General features: G+C 49.9%; 2 protein-coding genes across 2 annotated transcripts in view; one reads left to right on the forward strand and one right to left on the reverse strand.

Moving 5' to 3' along the window:
• The window catches only part of CHAF1A (chromatin assembly factor 1 subunit A), a 43,842-nt gene extending 31,182 nt beyond the window's left edge, over window positions 1-12,660 (reverse strand). The window contains exons 1-3 of the mRNA XM_023185639.2: window positions 12,489-12,660; window positions 9,034-9,084; window positions 5,492-6,348 (exon numbers count right to left, since the gene is read on the reverse strand). Of these exons, the coding sequence (XP_023041407.1) occupies window positions 5,492-6,348; window positions 9,034-9,084; window positions 12,489-12,540 (960 nt within the window). The 5' untranslated portion in view covers window positions 12,541-12,660. The remainder of the gene's footprint in view (window positions 1-5,491; window positions 6,349-9,033; window positions 9,085-12,488) is intronic.
• A 4,241-nt stretch (window positions 12,661-16,901) lies between these two features.
• Window positions 16,902-22,606, forward strand: part of SH3GL1 (SH3 domain containing GRB2 like 1, endophilin A2) — a 40,591-nt gene continuing 34,886 nt past the window's right edge. Inside the window, exon 1 of the mRNA XM_023185630.1 lies at window positions 16,902-17,154. Coding sequence (XP_023041398.1) covers window positions 17,110-17,154 — 45 coding nt within the window. The 5' untranslated portion in view covers window positions 16,902-17,109. The remainder of the gene's footprint in view (window positions 17,155-22,606) is intronic.

Consider the following 22,606-nt stretch of genomic DNA (forward strand, 5'->3'; position numbering starts at 1 on the left):
AGTAACACAACTGCACCAACATGATCATTTGTGGAATAATCATCTCGATCACTAACAGAAAAGGCTAAATTACAAGTCTGATTGCAAACAAACTTCAGAAATGGTTTTTTCCCACAGGGTGGAAAACTCTAATACTAAAAAGGAACACTTCAGCCATTCAAAGGACCCTAGGAGTATCTAAAGAGGATCTTTCTATTTTTTTTTTTTTTTTTTTTTTTGAGGCGGAGTCTCGCTCTGTCGCCCGGACTGGAGTGCAGTGGCCGGATCTCAGCTCACTGCAAGCTCCGCCTCCGGGTTTACGCCATTCTCCTGCCTCAGCCTCCCGAGTAGCTGGGACGACAGGCGCCCGCCACCTCGCCCGGCTAGTTTTTGTATTTTTAGTAGAGACGGGGTTTCACCGTGTTAGCCAGGATGGTCTCGATCTCCTGACCTCGTGATCCGCCCGTCTCGGCCTCCCAAAGTGCTGGGATTACAGGCTTGAGCCACCGCGCCCGGCCAAGAGGATCTTTCTAAATCATTGTTTTCCAAAGTGAAATTCTCCAGATCCTGCAGTACTAAAACAACAAAAACCAAAACAAACAAAAACACGCCCTGAAGCTCCCTGAACAGGGACAGCAGGATCTGTATAGAAACAAACTCCCATTTTCTTTTATTTTAAAGAAGGAAAAAAGAAGGCAAGCCAGCCCACAAAGTACAGTGGCAATGACTGCCCCGAGGCTCAATGCAGATTTCACTGTACCAGCTCCAGGAAGAACAGACCCCAGTGACAAGCACACAGATTACACAGCAGCACGAAACAATCTGCAAGCTTCCTATCAGCTCGCCCTTGCAATCTGGAAAGAGCTGTTGGTGGGGAGGGAAAGTGTGAAAACAATGTATTCCCCAGAGTAACAGGGGTTGTCGGCAGGGGGTGGGTGGCTCGGACCTCATGGCAAGGAAAGGTGTTAAGAATTAGGTACCAACTGGCCGGTGCGGTGGCTCATGCCTGTAATCCCAGCACTTTGGGAAGCTGAGGTGGGTGGATCACGAGGTCAGGAGTTCGAGACCAACGTGGTGAAACCCTGTCTTTACCAAAAATAGAAAAATTAGTCAGGCCTGGTGGCGGACGCCTGTAATCCTAGCTACTCGGGAGGCTGAGACAGGAGAATCGCTTGAACCCAGGAGGCAGAGGTTGCAGGAGCCGAGATCACACCATTGCACTCCAGCCTGGGCAACAGAGTGAGACTTTGTCTCAAAAGAATAAAAAAAAAAAAAAAAAAAAGAGTTAGGTACCAAGTATGAAGCAAATCAACCAACCCAGAAATGCAGGACTCCTCAAAGGTACAGAGATAACTTAGGGAGCTGGGGGTAGAGTCTCTTCCAGCCGGGCTCTCAGGGAGCCCTGCCATCAGGGCATACGGAGGCCTCCTGACAATCGCTTCCCTCATAGCTCTGGTGACTGACAGGCCTCCTGGGAGTGGTTGTGGCCGCTTTCTGCCATAGGCTCTGGGCCAGCTTGAAGCCTTTACCACTTGCAAATTATCTGAAGAGTTGGGATAATACTGCCTTCCAGTGCATTCCAAAACCTCGAGCCTATGTTCATAACAAGATCTAGTATCCTAAATGCAGGGTTTCCTAAATGTCGCATACTGGGTTCATGTGCTCACTGGTTTTAGAAAGCGGGCAGGATTGTGTCACCATGATGATCAACGAGGGGACTTCCCAGTTTGCAGACTAGGCTGTGGACATGGAAACAAACTTAATGGAAATATGTGCTTGTGTCCTATTCTTTTTTTTCTGAGACGGAGTTTTGCTCGTTACCCAGACTGGAGTACAGTGGCGCGATCTCAGGTCACCGCAACCTCTGCCTCCTGGGTTCAAGCGATTCTCCTGCCTCAGCCTCCAGAGTAGCTGGGATTACAGGCACACATCACCACACCCAGCTACTTTTTTTATTTTTAGTAGAGACAGGGTTTCTCTATGTTGGTCAGCCTGGTCTCGAACTTCCGACCTCAGGTGATCCACCCACCTCGGTCTCCCTAAGTGCTGGGATTACAGGTGTGAGCCACCGTGCCCGGCCATGTGTCCTGTTCTGGCTAAACGGCTGCAACACACCACAGGACGAAATTCTGCAAAGCGGCAGCAGCCTGGAAGAAATTAAAGTGATCGAATGTACACTACAGGATGGCCAATGGGGAGAGACTTCAGCTCTGATTTTGGAAGACTGTGTGGTGGCTTAGGTAGAAATTGAAATGTGTACATCCCAGTGTGGCACATTTAGCATCTTAGATCAGGGTACTAGGCTTAGTACCTGAGTGATGAAATAATCTGTACAACAAACCCCTATGACAAGAGTTTACCTATATAACAAACCAGCACATACAAAAAAAAGAAGACCGGGGCAGTGGTTCATGCCTGTAATCCCGGTACTTTGGGAGGCCAAGGCGAGCGGATCACTTGAGGTCAGAAGTTTGAGACCAGCCTGGCCAACGTGGTGAAACCAGTTCTCTACCCAAGAAAATACAAAAATTAGCCAGGCATGGTGGTGGGCACCTGTAATCCCAGCTACTCAGAGGCTGAGGCAGGAAAATCTCTCGAACCCAGAAGGTGGAGGTTGCAGAAAGCCGACATCATGCCACTGCACTCCAGCCTGGGCGACAGGGTGAGACCATGTCTCAAAAAAAAAAAAAAAAATTGTTCCATTTTTCAATCAACATTTCATGAACCTAAAGAGGAAGTCATTTGTTCCTTTTGCTTCTTCTCAAGTGAAAGACAAGAAATAACGTCATTTGGAAAAATAAATGGTCCCGGCCAAGCGCGCTGGCTCACGCCTGTGATCCCAGCACTTTGGGAGGCCAAGGCCTCCCCTCACCTGAGGTCAGGAGTTCAAGACCAGCCTGGCCATCATGGCAAAACTCCATCTCTACTAAAAATACAAAAATTAGCTGAGCATGGTGGCAGGTGCCTCTAATCCCAGCTACTTGAGAGGCTGAGGCAGAAGTGCTTGAACCCAGGAGGCGGAGGTTGCAGTGAGCCTAGATGGCGCCACTGCACTCCAGCCTGGGTGGCAGAGCAAGACTCTGTCTCAAAAAAAAAAAAAAAGAGAAAGAAAGAAAGAAAAAGAAAAAGAAATGGTTCCTTAGAGCTCAAAATCCCAAAAGCGAACAAGGTTGGTGGTTTATAGTCCAGGTGGTCTACTGTACCTGCTTACAGGTAGATTAAATGACCCATCTGAGGATCTACTCTCATATAAAGAGCCAACATGAACAAACAAAAGTGCTACAAAACCAAAAGCAAAAAAAGGCACTGTCTCTTCTGGTTCTACATACTTAAGATAAAAAGTAAAAATATATAAAACCAAAAAAGACACCATTAAACACAGCATGAAACTTGTGACTGATTTTATCCGTTTGGTCCATAAGACCCTAAGGACACCATTGTGCTAATAAAAAAAACAGTAACAGAGATAGACCATGCAAAAGTCCCTCTTATGGGGTCCTTAAAAATGGTTCCAGATGGGGTCTCACTCTGTCATCCAGGCGGGAGCGCAGTGGTGTGATCACAGCTGCTGCAGCCTCCAACTCCTCAGCTCAAGTGATCCTCCTGCTTCGGCTTCCCAGGTGGCTGGGACTACAGGCATGTGGCACCATGCCCGCATAATTTTTAAAAATTTTTGCCGGGCACGGTGGCTCAAGCCTGTAATTCCAGAACTTTAGGAGGCCGAGACGGGTGGATCACGAGGTCAGAAGATCGAGACCATCCTGGCTAACATGGTGAAACCCCGTCTCTACTAAAAAATACAAAGCCAGGCGTGGTGGCTCAAGCCTGTAATCCCAGCACTTTGGGAGGCCGAGACGGGCGGATCACGAGGTCAGGAGATCGAGACCATCCTGGCTAACACGGTGAAACCCCGTCTCTACTAAAAATACAAAAAACCAGCCGGGCGAGGTGGCAGGCGCCTGTAGTCCCAGCTACTCGGGAGGCTGAGGCAGGAGAATGGCATAAACCCGGGAGGCGGAGCTTGCAGTGAGCTGAGATCCGGGCACTGCACTCCAGCCTGGGCGACAGAGCGAGACTCTGTCTAAAAAAAAAAAAAAAAAAAAATACAAAAACTAGCCGGGTGAGGTGGCGGGCGCCTGTAGTCCCAGCTACTCAGAAGGCTGAGGCAGGAGAACAGCGTAAACCCGGGAGGTGGAGCTTGCAGTGAGCTGAGATCCAGCCACTGCACTCCAGCCTGGGTGACAGAGCGAGACTCCATCTCAAAAAAAAAAAAAAAAAAAATTTTTTTTGCAGGGTTGGGTGCAGTGGCTCATGCCTGTAATTCCAGCACTTTGGGAGGCCAAGACAGGCAGATCACTTGAGGTCAGGAATCCAAGACCAGCCTGGCGAAGATAGTGAAACCCTGTCTCCACTAAAAATATAAGAATTAGCCGGCCGGGCGCGGTGGCTCAAGCCTGTAATCCCAGCACTTTGGGAGGCCGAGACGGGCGGATCACGAGGTCAGGAGATCGAGACCATCCTGGCTAACACGGTGAAACCCCGTCTCTACTAAAAACTACAAAAAACTAGCCGGGCGAGGTAGCGGCGCCTGTAGTCCCAGCTACCCGGGAGGCTGAGGCAGGAGAATGGCATGAACCCGGGAGGCGGAGCTTGCAGTGAGCTGAGATCCAGCCACAGCACTCCAGCCCGGGTGACAGAGCGAGACACCGTCCCAAAAAAAAAAAAAAAATTAGCCAGGTGTGGTAGCGCGCACCTGTAATCCCAGCTATTAGGGAGGCTGAGTCAGGAGAATCGCTTGAACCTGGGAGGCGGAGGTTGCAGTGAGCAGAGATCACGCCACTGAACTCTGTCCAGAGGCTGGGTGATAGAGTCGCTCTGTCAAAAAAATAAAAATAATTTTTTTTTTTGTAGAGATGGTGCCTTTGTTGCCCAGGTTGGTTTTGATCTTCAAGTGATCCTCCCACCTCAGCCTCCCAAAGTGCTGGGATGACCGGCATGAGCCACTGTGCCTGGCCCCAGGTGAGGTTTTTTAGATGGGTGGCTGTGCTGACTCTACAGAATTCCCCATGTCATGCTTCCTGCCGTCTCACTGCCACTTCAGTGCTCAGTGCGTCCATAGCCCCATCCCTACAGTTCTGTGCTTAGATGGGAGGGGTACAGAGAAAGCTGGACCTGGAATCTCAAGTGAGGGGTTACAGCTCCAGCTCAGATCCTAATTCCCTAAAACAGCTAAGCTATCACTAATTAGATGTAAACAACGAAGGCAAAATAGAAGGGTGTTATCCACACAGTACACCAGGTACACAGTTGATGAATTAAGTCCCAGGCGCATCACAGCGAATACAGAACTGAACACTGAGTTTTGACACAAGAACTCCATGTCGAGTCCCAGGACCCAGCCCGTGGCCCCGCTCACTGTGCCACAGACCAGCTGGGTGACCCGGTGGAGACTGACAGCGTGCTCTGAGATCCATGAGCACTGATGTGTAGGGACTCCACGGGAGATACTCACTCTGCGGACGGGCGGGGAGGTGGGGAAGGGACTGGTGCTGCTGTGCCGCTTTGTGGGAGCAGGCGGCCCCTCGGGAGAGCTGGTGGAAGAGGGAGAGCTCAGGGACGAATGACTGAGTACAGAGTCTTCTTCGGGACAAGATTCCAGCACCTCGCTCTCAGGGGTCATGTCCTTGCCTTGGGGTGTGGTTGGAGGGGACTTGGTTTGGGGCGGTCTCACAGCCAAGATGTCCTGCAAGACCACCATGGGCACCTTCCCTCTGAACAGGATGCCCCCAGCTTCACTCCAACTGTCCTGCTCCTTTCTGGAGCACAGTCTCAGACCACTCGTCAGCTCCAGGCAGCTCTGTGGTGAACATTCCTGGGAGTCACCTCTCCTCCCTGCACCTCCACAGCCAATACCTTCCTCCTCTGTTTTGTAAGGAATGTTTGAAAGGGTCTCTCCAGGAAATGCCAACTTGTTGTTCTGACTGGCCTTCAACGACCCCTGCTGGTCCCTAGTGTCTTCTCGGTCGCCATTTACTGCTTCCCTGGAGGGAGAGGCTTCAGAACTTAGTTTACTGTGGTCCACAAGACTGTCTGGCTGCTCATTTGAGTCCTCTGTCAAATCAATGATGACTGGGCTCTGGCCAACACTGGTTTCGACTCTATTTCCTAAAAAGTTATCTAAGGGACCCTTCCCGTTGACAAGTTTTGGTCTCAAGTCTATGTCAGAACCTATATGACGGTCGTTTTCCAAGGTGTCCAAAGAGGCCTCCAAATCGGGGCTTTTACTTTGCACAGAAGTAACCCGATCATCTGACATGTCATCGTCTTTCCCCTTTGGGACAAGATTCAGGCGCTTAAACGGCAGACGGGCTGAAACAAAGAGAAAGCCATCTTCAGTGAACGTTTAAAGTTAAAACCACTCATGAGCTTGAAAATTATTGACTTGTTGGGACATGGGGGTGGGGGATAATTTTAAAGTTTAAAAAGGGTCTAGCCGGGCGCGGTGGCTCAAGCCTGTAATCCCAGCACTTTGGGAGGCCGAGACGGGCGGATCACGAGGTCAGGAGATCGAGACCATCCTGGCTAACACAGTGAAACCCCGTCTCTACTAAAAAATACAAAAAACTAGCCGGGCGAGGTGGCGGGCGCCTGTAGTCCCAGCTACTCGGGAGACTGAGGCAGGAGAATGGCGTAAACCCGGGAGGCGGAGCTTGCAGTGAGCTGAGATCCGGCCACTGCACTCCAGCCTGGGCGACAGAGCGAGACTCCGTCTCAAAAAAAAATAAAAAAAAATAAAAAAAATAAAAAGGGTCTATCTAGGCAGTGGCTCACACCTGTAATCCCAGCACTTTGGGAGGCCAAGGCAGGCAGATCACAAGGTCAGGAGTTCAAGACTGGACAGACCAAAACGGTGAAACCCCGTCTCTACTAAAAATACAAAATAGCTGGGTGTAGTGGTACGTACCTGTAATCCCAGCTACTTGAGAAGCTGAGGCAGGAGGACAGCTTGAACCCAGGTGCTGGGATTACAGGCGTGAGTCACCATGCCCCACTTCAACATCCTAATTTAAAAAAAAAACAAAATCCTGGCCGGGTGCTGTGGCTCAAGCCTGTAATTCCAGCACTTTGGGAGGCCGAGACGGGTGGATCACGAGGTTAGGAGATCGAGACCATCCTGGCTAACACGGTGAAACCCTGTCTCTACTAAAAAATACAAAAACTAGAAAGGCGAGGTGGCGAGTGCCTATAGTCCCAGCTACTCCGGAGGCTGAGGCAGGAGAATGGCCTAAACCCAGGAGGCGGAGCTTGCAGTGAGCTGAGATCCAGCCACTGTACTCCAGCCTGGGCGACAGAGCGAGACTCCATCTCAAAAAAAAAAAAATCCTGACAAGTCTTTCAGCAGAGCTACTGCCAGAATTTCAAGAGACATTTTTTGATTTCAGATCCAGTTCATATTCCAAATTTATTTATAATGGGTGAAAATCTCATTTGATGATAACTGCATCTGGTTCTCAAGTAGAAAATACACAGACATATTTGTTGACATGGTTTTTTGTTTTGTTTTGTTTTTTTCCTGGCCTCAGCACCCCAGGCTCTGTTAGGCTTTTCTCATCAATCAGACTGTTCTCCCAGAGCCTGCCAGGCTTCGGGCTCGTTAGGAGGGACACAGAAACACTTTAGAGAGTGAACTTCCCAAGGAACCTATGTTCACTTACTTCCATGCCAATGCATCTTTTTATTAACTATTTCATCATGTAATAGACCAAATAAAAACCTGTTTTTTTTGGAGGGGAGGTTGTTTGTTTTGAGACAGTCTCACTCTGTCGCCAGGCTGGAGTGTAATGGCACACCCTTGGCTCACTGCAACCTCTTCCTCCCAGGTTTGAGCAATTCTCTTGCCTCGGCCTCCTGAGTAGCTGGGACTACAGGTGCCCCCCACCATGCCCAGCTATTTTGTATTTTAATAGAGATGGGGTTTCACCATGTTGGCCAGGCTGGTCTCAAACTCCTGAGCTCAATCTGCCCATCTTAGCCTCTCAAAGTGTTAGAATTATAGGTGTTGAGCCACCGTGTCTGGCTTCTCCCTTTTTTTCTTTTAAGAGACAGAGTCTTCCTGTGATCCAGGCTGAAGTGCAGTGGTGTGATTATAGCTCGCTGCAGCCTTGAACTCCTGGGCTCAAGCAATCCTCCCATCCCAGCCACTCAAATAGCTGGTTTTACAGGTATGCACCCCCTGCACCCAGCCCAAGTTTGAAAAACTCAAAACTGTAGTTTCTAAAAATACAATCTGGGCCGGGCACGGTGGCTCACATCTGTAATCCCAGCACTTTGAAAGGCCAAGGCAGGGGGATCACAAGGTCAGGAGATCGAGACCATCCTGGCCAACATGCTGAAACCCTGTCTCTACTAAAAATACAAAAATTAGCTGGGTGTGGTGGCACACGCCTGTAATCCCAGCTACTTGGGAGGCTGAGGCAAGAGAATTTGCTTGAACCCCGGAGACAGAGGTTGCAGTGAGCCAAGATGGCATCACTGCACTCCAGCCTGACAAGAGTGAGACTCCGTCTCAAAAAAAAAAAAAAAAAAATCCGACCATTCATGTGGCCTAAGGGTAAATGCACTCCCCGTTTTACGCAGAAGGATTTGGGAACATTTATCTTCCAGGACAACAGTGGTTCTCCGTGGGGGCAGTTCTACCTCCCAGGGGACATCAGCCACGTATGGAGATATTTTTGGTTGTTACAACTTGGAGGATGCACGTACTGGCATCCAGTGGGAAGGTGCCAGGGCTGCTGCTAAGCTCCCTACAATACACAGGACAGCTCCCCAGCTGCAAGTTACAAAATGCCAATTGTGGGTGAGTGGAGGCCTCGGGGGTTTACTTGTGGGAATCCCACCAGACATTACTGTGTGAAAAGCATTTTTCCAGCTTCCTAGTCTGAAGAGGAACTGTTTCTCTCCCTTCTAGCTCCACGCTTCCACTGAGGTCTCCAACAAGAGACAAGGAAGACTATAAACTAGGAACAACTCTTTAACCCATTTCCAAATAATTACCTTGTATTAACTTCTTAACTGGAAAAGCTGGTCTATCTTTGCAATCCGTGGCTGCAAATAAAAGTGTCAAAGGATAAATTGTTAAATGTTGCAAATAATCAAGTTAGCAAACACATATGTAGAGCCAATTATGTACAAGGTGGAGGCAATTCTGACCCCTCTGCCCTTGGGGGCCATTTGGCACAGTCTAGAGATGCTTTTAGTTGTCATGATGTGGGGAGGGCTTGAAGGGACGCTTTTCTTTTCTTTTTTTTTTTTTTTTGAGACGGAGTCTCGCTCTGCCGCCCAGGCTGGAGTGCAGTGGCCGGATCTCAGCTCACTGCAAGCTCCGACTCCCGGGTTCACGCCATTCTCCTGCCTCAGCCTCCCGAGTAGCTGGGACTACAGGCGCCCGCCATGTCGCCCGGCTAGTTTTTTTGTATTTTTAGTAGAGACGGGGTTTCGCCATGTTAGCCAGGATGGTCTCAATCTCCTGACCTCGTGATCCGCCCGTCTCGGCCTCCCAAAGTGCTGGGATTACAGGCTTGAGCCACCGCGCCCAGCCAAAGGGACGCTTTTCACATCCAGTGGGTAGAGGCCTGGGATTCTGCTAAATGTCCCACAATGCAATGCACAGCATAGCACGCCACAGTGAAGAATTATATGGGCCAAAAAAAAATTTTTTTTTTTTTTTTTTTTGGAGACAGAGTCTTGCTCTGTCGCTGAGGCTGGAGTGCAATGGTACGATCTCAGCTCAATGCAACCTCCACCTCCCCAATTCAAGCGATTTTCCTGCCTCACCCTCCCAAGTAGCTGGGACTATAGGCGCGTGCCACCACGCCCGGCTAATTTTTGTATTTTTAGCAGAGACGGGGTTTCATCATGTTAGCCAGAATGGTCTCGAACTCCTGACCTCGTGATCCGCCTGCCTTGGCCTCCCAAAGTGCTGGCCACAGCTCCTGGCCGCAAAATGTTAATAGTTCGAGAAATCCTACCCTAGACACTGTCATGTCTTGTTTTATTTTCTTTGTGGCATTTAATCTGAAACTTTTGTGTTTATTATGTCTCTCCCTAAACAAAATGCCAACTCTATGATAGCAGAAAGATTTGTTCCATGCTGCACCTATGGTACCTGGTTAGGGTCTGGAATACATCAGAAAGCCAACTAAGGATGAAATGAAAGTGGAATGAGTAAAAGTAGGGACGAGAGAAAACATCGGATTACCTATTTCATTCACATGATCCCCAAACATCCTCCTCCAACCCAAGCCCCCACACCACCACCAAATTTGTAAAATTAGAAAAGGGACCCTTTCCTTTTTAAAGAGAATTCACGAAGGTGTCACAATTTAAAGCACCTGGAGCATGCCAGGCAGGAGCTGAAGTGCTATCAAGAGATAAGAGAGAACATTTTCCTGCAAAAAAAACTCAAGAAAAGCATCTAATAATATCAAAGCAGATGCCAAAGTGACCATAAATAGAACCAAGTCTTGAGATAAATACCTTAAACAGAGTTAGGTTAGGAAGCTCACGCTTACCAGAAGATCTGGGGTGGAAAAACCTAGTTATTTTGGTTAATCTACGTATGTTTTATAAGCGTTATGTGAGTATTTTTTAAAAGCAGACTGGAGCTTCCTAAAAAACTCCATCATCCATACATGAAACCACCCCACCAGCTGCCCCAAGCTTAGCGAATAAGAAAAGGTACTGAGAAAATTCGTTTCCTTTCTAGTCACTTCAGAGAATATCATTCTCAAGTTTCCAGTTACCAAAAGACATGGATTTCTACCTAGCTGAAGGATATGATTTTTAGTCACTTAACTTTATTTTCAGGACAATCACAAAGATCTATTTGTGTGGTTTTGAGTCACTAGCTTTGATGCAAGTGGAACAGAAACAACCTCACTAAAAACAGGACCCCCCTCATTAAAAAATCCTGTATATAAAACGGGACACTCCCAATCCAGGGATCCAAAGATACACACGATTAACACATATGTGTGTATAAAGTTACTAACTGTTCTTTATTCTGCGATTACATCCTTTCTAATTTTATTTGGCACTAAAATATACTTTCCTTTCATGATAGTATGATCCTAACAAGTAGTAATTTTTTTTTTTTTTAATTAAATATCCTGGCCAGGCATGGTGGTTCACACCTGTAATCCCAGCACTTTGGGAGGCCGAGGCGGATGGATCACCTGAGGTCTGGAGTTCAAGACCAGTCTGCCCAACATGGTGAAACCCCATCTCTACTGAAAAATAAAAAAATAGCCAGGCCTGGTGGTGCAGGCCTGTAATCCCAGCTACTCGGGAGGCTGTGGCACAAGAATCACTTGAACCAGGGAGGCAGAGGTTGCAGTGAGCCGGGATCCTGCCACTGCACTCCAGCCTAGGCAACAGAGCAAGACTGTCTCAAAATAAATAAATAAAATAAAATAAAGTTAAACATCCTGACTTAAAACATCACAGCTCCAGGACAGTACCAACTTTATATTGATTTCATGTCTCCGTGAAATCCCAAAGACTAGAAGGAACTACAGCCATGATTTTCAGCCAAGGAGGAATCTGCTGTATAGAGAACACAGGGCAATGGTATTTTTGGTTGTTACTAAGACTTGGGGAGAGGGGCTGCTACTGGCCTGCAAAAGGCGGAGACCAGGGATGATGCCCAGCACCCTGCAGTGCCCTGCCCAGGACAGCAACAAATATCAACACTGCTGAGGCTGAGAAACTGGACTGGTGTCCATTCTGGCCCTTCATTCGTTCACGTTATTTACTGAGCACCTACTACGTGCCAAAGCGTAATGCCAAGTGCTGCCAAAGCGTTATGTAATGCAGAGTCCAGCAAGGGAAAGGGGCAGTCTGCTCTTCCTTGGTTCACCCTCCCACGTTTCGGGAAGGCTTGTTGTGGGATCCAAAGACCCCGTTCCAAGGCACAGGGAGGAGAAAGTCACGGTGCTTATCAGGCAGTAGCAAGAACTCGGGAGTCCCAGCCCCCTGGCCATCCCCACCATCTGTGTCTCTTACCCGGGCTTGCCCCGACCCGCAGAGGCATCGGTCCCGGTCCCCGAGCTCGTGCGAGCTCGGGCCTCAGTTTCCCCACCCGTTGCAAGGTCCAACATGGTCAAGGGACACAAACGCACCCAGTAACCTTCAGGGCAAGCCCTTTCGTTTCCCTGGGCCTCAGTTTCCCCTCTCGGCTCCTCCGACCCATCGCCCCAGAGAGCCCTGGAGGGACGAACTGACCCAAAAGCGCCGGAAACAATATGGTCGCGGCTACAACAATAACGTCAAGGAGGGTGCCCTTGGGGATGCCAGCCCTTCGCTGGGGATGAGAAGACTCCAGGGGGTGAACGCCCGGCCCACAGGACCAGGCTTGGCGCCGGGAGGCCCGTCCGTCTCCCAACGCCGCCTCGGCCCGTCCAGGCCGCGCGCCGCGCCCCCCCTTCCCCTCGGCGCGGGCCCGAACCGACCTGCGGTGGCTCCCCTGGCGCCGGGCGCCCCGCACTCTGGCTCCTCCAGCATCGCCCCGGCAGCGGCTCGAGCTCCTCTCAGGCGGCGGAGGCGCGGGCTCCCCTCAGGCGGCCGCTTCTCTTCGCCCTCCCGCCCGCGCCGCCGCTGCTGCCGCCGCGGCCGCCGCGCTCGTATTTGGCGGGAACCGCGGCTACCCCAGTGGTCCGCGCGCCAATTGGGCGAGCCCGGGTCACGTGACGGCCCGCCTCGGGAACTGAGGAGCGCCGGGGGCACCCTCGCGAGAGCCGTGACTTCTATTCCTCCCAGGGCTCGCCCATTGATATTTCCGCGGGGGACGGGGCTTCCCCTCGGAGGCCTGTCATTGGCTGGGAGGAGCTGCCCTGCGATTGGGGAAAGAAGGTGTCAAGCTGATTGTCCTGCGCTGCGACTGGCTGATCGCGTGGGATAGTCCCTAAGAGGAGGGAGGCCCAGGCTCTTACGTCACCAGGAGTACGTTTTACGCAGGGCGCAGATGAGAACTTCAAAGTGGGATTTAGATGAGGAACCTGGAGTTTTGAGTTTATCCTAATGGGACATCGGCTAAATATAGCAACAGCAATTAAAATTATAAATTGCTTTCTACAAAACAATAAACCGAAGTCTGGGGAGCGCTTCAGACGTATTTGACATTCAGTAAATAACATGTAGAATGAAGGAAACGGACGAAATGGTTTCTGGTTTAATCCTCGGGAAATTGGCACATGCTGTTTTCTCTGCCTAGAACAATCTTTTCGCAGCTCTTTTCCTGGATAATTTATACTTTTCAGATCTTATATCGGCACCCCAAGAAGCCTTTTCTTCCCCAACCCTGACAAGATCAAGTGCCTACAGCACTGTTCTTTTTCTTAAAGCAATTACAGCTGTGTCTTTGTATTAGTTTGTTATTTGACGAATGAATTCATTTCTGCTTTTGTCATTAGTTCTGACGAGGGTAGGACTCATTCCTCACTGGAACCCCAGAACCTGTTAGTAACTGATCATATTTACCAGGTCAATAAATATTTGAGTGAATATATAAATATTTGATTGAACTGTGTAGATCAAACAGATTTAAAGCCTCACACAAAACAGGGAACTTCAGTGTCAGCTTGTGAGTCTAGAAACAGGCTGACTGGCTGGCTGGCTTGCTTTTCTTTTCTTTCTTTTCTTTTCTTTCTTTCCTTCTTTCTTTTCTTTCTTTCCCTTTCGTTTCTTTTTTCTTTCTTCTTTCTTTCCTTTTTCTTTCTTTTCTTTCTTTCCTTTATTTTTTCTTTCTTTTCTTTCCTTTCTTTTTTCTTTCTTCTATCTTTCTTTCCTTTTTTCCTTTCCTTTTTCTTTCCAAAGTGTTGGGATTACAGGCGTGAGCCACCGTGCCCAGCGGAAACAGGTTTTCTTCCACACCAATTTTTTTTTTTTTTTTTTTTTTTTTTTTGAGATGGAGTCTCGCTCTGCTGCCCAGGCTGGAGTGCAATGGCCAGATCTCAGCTCACTGCAAGCTCCGCCTCCTGGGTTTACGCCATTCTCCTGCCTCAGCCTCCCAAGTAGCTGGGACTACAGGCGCTCGCCACGTCGCCCGGCTAGTGTTTTGTATTTTTTAGTAGAGACGGGGTTTCACCGTGTTAGCCAGGATGGTCTCGATCTCCTGACCTCGTGATCCGCCCATCTCGGCCTCCCAAAGTGCTGGGATTACAGGCTTGAGCCACCGCGCCCGGCCTTTCTTCCACACCAATTTAATCTCAGAAGGAGAGGTGAGCAGAGAAGATTGGACTTTAGCTCAAGTTTGAAATTCTATTGAAGTAGATTGGATAATTAAGCCAGTAGTGTTTGTTGGGAAAAGTGTGGAGAAATAGAAAATTTGGGGACACAACTTTGGGCAAGTCATGTCATTGCTCAATATTTCAGTTTCCCTGTCTGAGATATGAAGATGTTTTCAACCCCTTCTCTGACATTCTCGCATTTTTCAATGATTTACAACAGTGGATAACAGTTAAGGGCACATGAACAAGCTCTTATCAGAGCTTATCAGAGCACATCAATAAGCTCTTTCAAAATATTCCTAATAGCCTAATAAAAATCTTGGGAAGTGAGGTTAGGGTGTATATATTCTGAAATAACCACCTGATTGACCTAGTCTACTACTTTTTTTTTTTTTTTTTTTTTTGACACAGAGTCTCGCTTTGTAGCCCAGGCTGGAGTGCAGTGGCGTGATCTCGGCTCACTGCAAGCTATGCATCCCGGGTTCACGCCATTCTCCTGCCTCCCAAGTAGCTGGGACTACAGGCGTCCGCCACCACACCCGGCTAATTTTTGTATTTTTAGTAGAGACCGGGTTTCACTGTGTTAGCCAAGATGTTCTGGATCTCCTGACCTCATGATCCGCCCGTCTGGGCCTCCCAAAGTGCTGGGATAACAGGGGTGAGCCACTGCTCCCAGCCTAGTCTACTACTTTCTTTTGAGGCCTTTGGAAACTTCCAGCAATCTTCTGCTTCAAAAAATCAACCAAATCTCTCAGGGACTTCAACACTTTTACGTACCAAGCTTTTTAACTGTAGTCATTTTCTGGTTTCTCTTTTTTGATTCATTTAGTCATTCCAATTAATTATTTCCAATTCATTTTGTACATTTTTATCAATAATAGTTGATATAAAACTCCATATCAATAACCAGGTGTCAACCTGGGAAGTCTTCCTGGAAGAGGTGACATTCCACACAGAGTCCTCTTTAGGTACAAAGGGTGGAGGAAAGACTCAGGAATAATGTAGAAGAGGGGAACGATGTTAGCAAAGTCTCATAGACAGCAAGGATTATGAATTATAGAAGAGGAAGAAAGAATAGTTGAGAAGAATCTATGGGGACTGGGAACGGCGGCTCACGCCTATAATCCCAGCACTTTGGGAGGCCCAGACGGGCGGATCACGAGGTCAGGAGATGGAGACCATCCTGGCTAACATGGTGAAACCCCGTCTCTACTAAAAATACAAAAAAATTAGCCAGGCAAAGTGGCCAGCACCTGTAGTCCCAGCTACTTGGGAGGCTGAGGCAGGAGAATGGCGTAAACCCGGGAGCTGGAGCTTGCAGTGAGCCGAGATTGTGCCACTGTACTCCAGCCTGGGTGACAGAGCAAGATTCCGTCTCAAAAAAAAAAAAAAACAGAGACAGAGAGAGTTGATGGGGCCAAATTATGCAGGCTTTGTAAAACATGTTAGGAAGTCTGGAGTGTATCCTAAGGGTGGTAGGCTGAATTAAAACAGGGGACTGGTGTGATCTGAATTGCATTATTCTTTTTTTCTATAGATGGAGTCTCACTGCATTGCCCAGGCTGGAGTGCAGGGGTGTGATCTCTGCTCACTGCAGCCTCTGCCTCCCGGGTTCAAACGATTCTCCTGCCTCAGCCTCCTGAGTAGCTAGGATTACAGGAGTGCACCAACACGCCCAGCTAATTTTTGTGTTTTTTGTTTTTGTAGAAACGGGGTTTCACCTTGTTGGCCAGGCTGGTCTTGAACTCCTGACCTCGTGATCCACCCGCCTCTGCCTCCCTAAGTGCTGGGACTACAGGCATGAGCCACTGCGCCCGACCCTGAATTTGCATTCTAGAAGCATCTTTCTGGCCGCCATGCCAGGGATGAATTGGAGGGGAGGACTGGTGGAAAGTATGGTCAGGGCATGAAGACAGACCTCGATGTCTCCATGTGTCACGTGGGCTACTGAATGGATGAACACAGGACAGAGAGAGAGAAAGAGAGGTGGCCGGGCACGGTGTCTCATACCTGTGATCCCAGTACTTTGGGAGGCTAGGGGAGGAGAGGGTGCATCACCTGAGGTCAGGAGTTCGAGACCAGCGTGGCCAACATGGCGAAACCCTGTCTCTACTAAAAATACAAAAAATGGGCCGAGCGTGGTGGTGCGCGCCTGTAATCCCAGCTACTCGGGAGGCTGAGGCAGGAGAACCGCTTGAACTCGGGAGGCGGAGGTTGCAGTGAGCCGAGACCACGCCACTGTACTCCAGCCTGGGCGACAAAGCAAGACTCCGTCTCAGAAAAAAAGCAAAAAAAAAAAAAAAAAAAAGAAGGGTAGGGAGCCTGAACACTTAGAGGAACTGGATTTAGATTTAGCTAAGATGAGCAAACAGGAATCTGGAGAATCGTAAGCAGGGAGGGGCCCCTTCTATACTTCCCAACCTCCCTGGCCAGGTTTAAACTAAGCGCCTTTCCCAAGACGTTAGGGTCACCTCCGGGACTCCAGGGGGCGCTGCACCTGCTACGGCCCCTCTAGGCTCGCTCCGCTCAACTCACTGACAGAGGTGGCGTCTCACGCGGCAGACAACGTGCACGTGCGCTCTGCAGCCGGCAGAGGGCGCGCGTGCGGAGACGGGACCGGGGGGGCGCGCGCGGGGGCCGGCACCGGAAGCGTGCGGTTGCCATGTAATATCCTGGCCGCGCGGGCGCGCGAGCGGCTGAGGCGGCGCCGGGGCGGACGCGGAGCTGGCAAGCGGCTGGCGGAGGCGGCGCCGACTGGGGCTGCTGAGGCGCGCAGAGGGTCGGCGGCGCCAGGGAGCCTGTCGCTGGCGCGGTCCGGGCGGGAGGCTCGGCGGCGGGCGGCAGCATGTCGGTGGCGGGGCTGAAGAAGCAGTTCTACAAGGCGAGCCAGGTGAGCTCAGGCCCAGGCGGGGGCCAAGTCCCGGGCCCCGGGCTGCCCGGACGAGGGGGCCAGGCCCGACCTGGCTCGGGAGGGGGCCGGAGGGACCGAGGTAGGGACGTTGGTGCGTGTCCCCCGCCGGGTGGGAAGAGCAAGGGACCGACGGGGGCGATGAGGTGGCCCAGGCCCTGCCCGCCATGCGGGCTCCAGAAGCGGGGACAGAACCCCTGGGAGGAGGGGAGAGGCACCCAGGGGCTGCCCAGGGACGCGGACCTCACCCCTCCTCCCCTCCCCTGCAAAGGCGGGGTGCGGGGAGAGAAGGGGAAGAGAGGAGTCCCGAGGCTGTCGACACAGGATTCTTGCCAGATAACCCAGAGCCAGGGAAAATTGCTTCTAGAGCAGTTCTGTTCAAAATCCTCCGGGTGGGCAAGGTACAAAGTTGAAAAGGTAGAGGGAGAAGTCAGTTTCCTCTCTCTGCTCCTCGGGCAGCCAGCCCCGTCTCTCTCCCCGGAGACAGGGACTGTCGTCGACTCCGTATGTCCCTTTCCTAAGATACGTGTGTGCCTTTCCCTTAAAAACACGTACACTGTGATAGCGTTTGCCGCAGAATTCTGTGTGCTGTGGTTTTCATTACTTGGAGGTCACACTGGAGCGGGATTTCTCCCCGTCCGTCAGCACTGTTGACATCTGGGGCTGGATTGTTCTCCGTGGTGGGGCCATCCTGGACACTGCGGGGTGCTGAGCAGCGCCCTGGCCTCCACCTACTCCAAGCCAGGAGCCCCCCCAAGTCGTGACAACCAAAAATATCTTGAGACATCACCCTGTGTCCCCTGAGGAATAGAATCAGTTCTTCCCGCTCTACTTTCCTTCCTTCCTTCCTCCTTCCCTGTCTGTCTCCCTCCCTTCCTTCTCTTCTCTCCTTCCTCCCTTCCTTCCCTGTCCCCCAGGACTACTGCACTAGACCATACTTCACACTTGTTGGATTTTTTTTTTTTTTTTTTTTTTTTTTTTTCGGGTCCCCTCTCTGTCGCCCCAGCTGGAGTGCAGTGGTGCAATCTCAGCTCACTGCAAGCTCCGCCTCCTGGGTTCAAGCAATTCTCCTGCCTCAGCCTCCCCGGTAGCTGGGACTACAGGCATGTGCCACCGCACCCGCTACTTTTTGTAATTTTAGCAGAGACAAGGTTTCTCCATTTGGCCGAGGCTGGTCTCGAACTCCTGGCCTCAAGTGATCCGCCTGCCTCGGCCTCCCAACGTGCTGGGATTACAGGTGTGAGTGACTGTGCCTGGCCTACTTGGATCTTTTTAATGGGTACATTGTATTTCATTCCATTAGGTGTACCATAATTTATTTAACCAGTTGTCAGTTGATAGATATTTCTGTTTTTTTTTTTTTTTTTTTTTTTGAGACGGAGTTTCGTTGTCGCCCAGGCTGGAGTGCAGTGGCCGGATCTCAGCTCACTGCAAGCTCTGCCTCCCGGGTTTATGCCATTCTCCTGCCTCAGCCTCCCCAGTAGCTGGGACTACAGGCGCCCGCCACCTCGCCCGGCTAGTTTTTTGTATTTTTTAGTAGAGACGGGGTTTCACCGTGTTAGCCAGGATAGTCTCGATCTCTCGACCTCATGATCCACCCGTCTCGGCCTCCCAAAGTGCTGGGATTACAGGCTTGAGCCACCGCGCCCGGCCGATATTTCTGTTTTTTACCGGAATTTTCTGTTACCATTACTACAATGAATAGCCAGTGAGTATGTTTGCACACCAGTGGGATTTGTTTTATAGGATGAATTCCCGGAAGTAGAATGTTGCATCCCAGCCTAAATGCATTTGATTTGGACAAATAATGGATTTTTTGGAAAGTCCAGGACCCATTGCCCAGGAATGTGGTGAAAGCTCTGGATCCACTCTCCATAAAACTGGACACACTTAAAATTTTCACTTTGCAATTTCAAATCCAACAAGCCTCAAATTTGGCCGGGCATGGTGGCTCACGCCTGTAATCCCAGCACTTTGGGAGGCTGAGGTGGGAGAATCACTTGAAGCCAGGAGTTTGAAAGCGGCCTGGGCAACATGGCAAAATCCCATCTCTACTAACAATACAAAAATTTAGTATTTTTGCCTGTAACCCTGGCTACTGAGGAGGCTGAGACAGGAGAATCTCTTGAATCCGGGAGGTCGAGGTTGCAGTGAGCCAAGATTGCGCCACTGCACTCCAGTCTGGGTGACAGAGCGAGCCTCGGTCTTGAAAAAAAAAAAAAAAGCCTCAGATTGTTTAATCCTATTGGTCCATGCACTGCAGGGTGAGGTTGTGTGGAATTTGTGTGGATAGAGTCCACCGAGGAATGAGCAATGATTTTTTTTTTTTTTTTTTTTTTTTGAGATGGAGTCTCTCTCTTGCTCAGGCTGGAGTGCAGTGGCGCAATCTTGGCTCACTGCAAGCTCTGCCTCCCGGGTTCACACAGTTCTCCTGCCTCAGCCTCCCGTGTAGCTGGGACTACAAGCGCCGGCTACCACGCCCGGCTAATTTTTTGTATTTTTAGTGGCGACGGGGTTTCACCATGTTAGCCAGGATGGTCTTGATCTCTTGACCTTGTGATCTGCCCGCCTCAGCCTCCAAAGTGCTGGAATTACAGGCATGAGCCACCACGCCCGGCCTGAGCAACGATCTTAGCAAATCCCTGGGCCGAGGTGGCAAACAGGGTTCTCTGCCACAGTTTGGAGGGGCCCAGTGGGAGCAAAGAGAAACAAGTCCCCAGTAACACCCAGCTGGTACCTTTTGTCCCTGGAAAGAAAAAAGTAAGGACCCTGCCAGGTGCTGTGGCTCATGCCTGTAATCCCAGCACTTTGGAGGCTAAGGCAGGGGTTCCCTTGAGTTCAGGAGTTCAAGACCAGCCTGGGCGATATAGGGAGATCTCATCCCTACAAAATATCAAAAAGTTAGCCAGGTGTGGCGATGTACACCTGTAGTCCCAGCTACTTGGGAGGCTGAGGCGGGAGCCCAGCAGTTCAGGGCTACAGTGAACTATGATCGTGCCGCTGCACTCCAGCCTGGGCAACAAAGTGAGACCCTGTCTCAAAAAATAAAGTAACAACCCTAGTGGTTGTCTAGGGATATAGATACTTAGGGTCTATCTCTAGACCCCAGATGATGGTTAAACCCTGGAGAAAGATTTAATCCAGATGAATTTTAGGATTGTCACTGAGAATAGCTCCACCCCCTTGCCCCAGCAGTTTGAAATCAGATGGCCTGGCCCTGGGTTAGACCTTGCCCAGCAGGCATCAGACCCTCACCTGCTTGGTTAGAGCATCATAGAGCGCTGCTCCCTATCAGGAAAGATGTTCTCAGAGGTCTTGGAGGAATTCCTGGGCCACTTTGTTCCCTGCCATAGACAGGTTTCTGGAAGCCACCCCCTCCCCTACCCCCAGCGATCAGGGCCTGTGCACATGTTGTCCTGAGCTGACACCCTCTTTGGAGGAACGAGCCAGGCCTCTCCTGCCAGCCACCAGGACTTTGTCTCTCTCGAGGGAAACAGGATGACCTGCATTCAGGTCTGTGAATGGCGCCTTGAAGCCTAGAAAACACAGTGTGGTGTTAGCTGGGCTTAGGATTGCCTGTTTCCACATCCTGAGGCCTCGTCCCAGAGCACGATGGCCACAGCCCACCCTCAGGGCTGTCGTCTTGGCCTCCTGGTCCATTCTGTCTTGAGTCATGCTCTTAGAAGTCGCCCTGGCTGCGTTCCTTGCTCTTCTGCGATCATTGCCATGGTTCCCTCTGACATCTCAGCTGTTATCTGGACATATCCAACTATTTGTGTTTCTTTTTTTGTTTTTAGTATAATAACAACTCTTTCACCCTCTCCTGTGCCTGTTGAAAAGTGACATCTCTTGGGATCTCTCCTTACCTAGTGGTATGAACATTTATTGCATTCTCACCATGTGAATGGGCGGTATGCTTTATACCAGTAGGTCTCAGCTGGTCTTGCTTATCTGGCCTAAGAGTAAAAACATTCCCCCTTTTACACAAAAGGACTTGGGGATGTTTATCTTCCTATAAAACAGGGTCACTTCTGTCTTCCAGGGGACATTGACAATGTCTGGGATCTTTTTGGTTGTCACAGCTTGGTGAGGTGCTGCTGGCTACTAGTAGGTAGAAGTCAGGGATGCTGCTCAACATCCTCCTGTGCCCCGGGCTCCCCACTGCCCCCCAAGAATTACCTGGCCCCAAATGTCAATAGTACCAAATTTGAGAAACCCTGCTTTAAGATTTGGAAAAAAAAATGAGGATAATTATACCAAAACAAAGGAACAAAAAAATCCCCACTGAGCCATTCTTAAGATTTTCCTAGTTTGGCCGGGTGCGGTGGCTCACGCTTTTAATCCCAGCAGTTTGGGAGGCACTCCAGCCTGGGGGATGAGAGCCAGACTTCATCTCAAAAAAAAAAAGTAAAAAATAAAGATTTTCCTAGTTTGTTAAACACAGATGGCCACATGCGTAGTTTGTTTTTTGTTTTTTGTTTTGTTTTGTTTTTTTTTTTTGAAACAGAGTTTCTCTCGTTGCCCAGGCTGGAGTACAATGGCACGATCTCGGCCCACTGCAACCTCCGCCTCCCCTGTTCAAGCCATTCTCCTGCCTCAGCCTCCCGAGTAGCTGGGATTGCAGGCACCCACCACCATGCTCAGCTAATTTTTTTGTATTTTTAGTAGAGACAGGGTTTCACCATGTTGGCCAGGCTGGTCTCAAACTCCTGACCTCAGGTGATCTACCTGCCTCAGCCTCCCAAAGTGCTGGGATTACAGGTGTGAGCCATGGTGCCCCACCCACAGGTAGATATTTACATAAAACTCAGCATCCAGACCCCAAGGTCGAGCCTACCCCCAAGTCTTTAGAAACACTCATGTATCTTTCAGTGTCTGGGCTTCTTTTTTAGCGGGGAGCTAGATCCATCATAAACATTTTATATATGTACACCGTTTATCATATACGTATTGTGACAACTGTATATGTGTGTGTGTGTGTGTATATATATATATTTTTTGAGATGGAGTCTTGCTCTGTTGCCCAGGCTGGAGTGCAGTGGCACGATCTTGGCTCACTGCGACCAACCTCCGCCTCCCAGGTTCAAGCGATTCTCCTTCCTCAGCCTCCTGAATAGCTGGAATTACAGGCACGCGCCATCACACCCGGCTAAATTTTTTTTGTTTTTTGTGAGATGGAATCTCACTCTGCAGCCCAGGCTGGAGTGCAGTGGCATGATCTCGGCTCACCGCAAGCTCTGCCTCCTAGGTTCACGCCATTCTCCTGCCTCAGCCTCCCAAGTAGCTGGAACTACAAGCACCCGTGACCACGCCTGGCTAATTTTTTTTTGTATTTTTAGTAGAGATGGGGTTTCACCATGTTGGTCAGGCTGGTGTTGAACTCCTGACCTAGTGATCCGCCTACCTCAGCCTCCCAAAGTGTTGGGATTACAGG

The sequence above is a fragment of the Piliocolobus tephrosceles genome, chromosome 21 (assembly GCF_002776525.5).
Source record: "Piliocolobus tephrosceles isolate RC106 chromosome 21, ASM277652v3, whole genome shotgun sequence".
NCBI lineage: Eukaryota > Metazoa > Chordata > Mammalia > Primates > Cercopithecidae > Piliocolobus > Piliocolobus tephrosceles.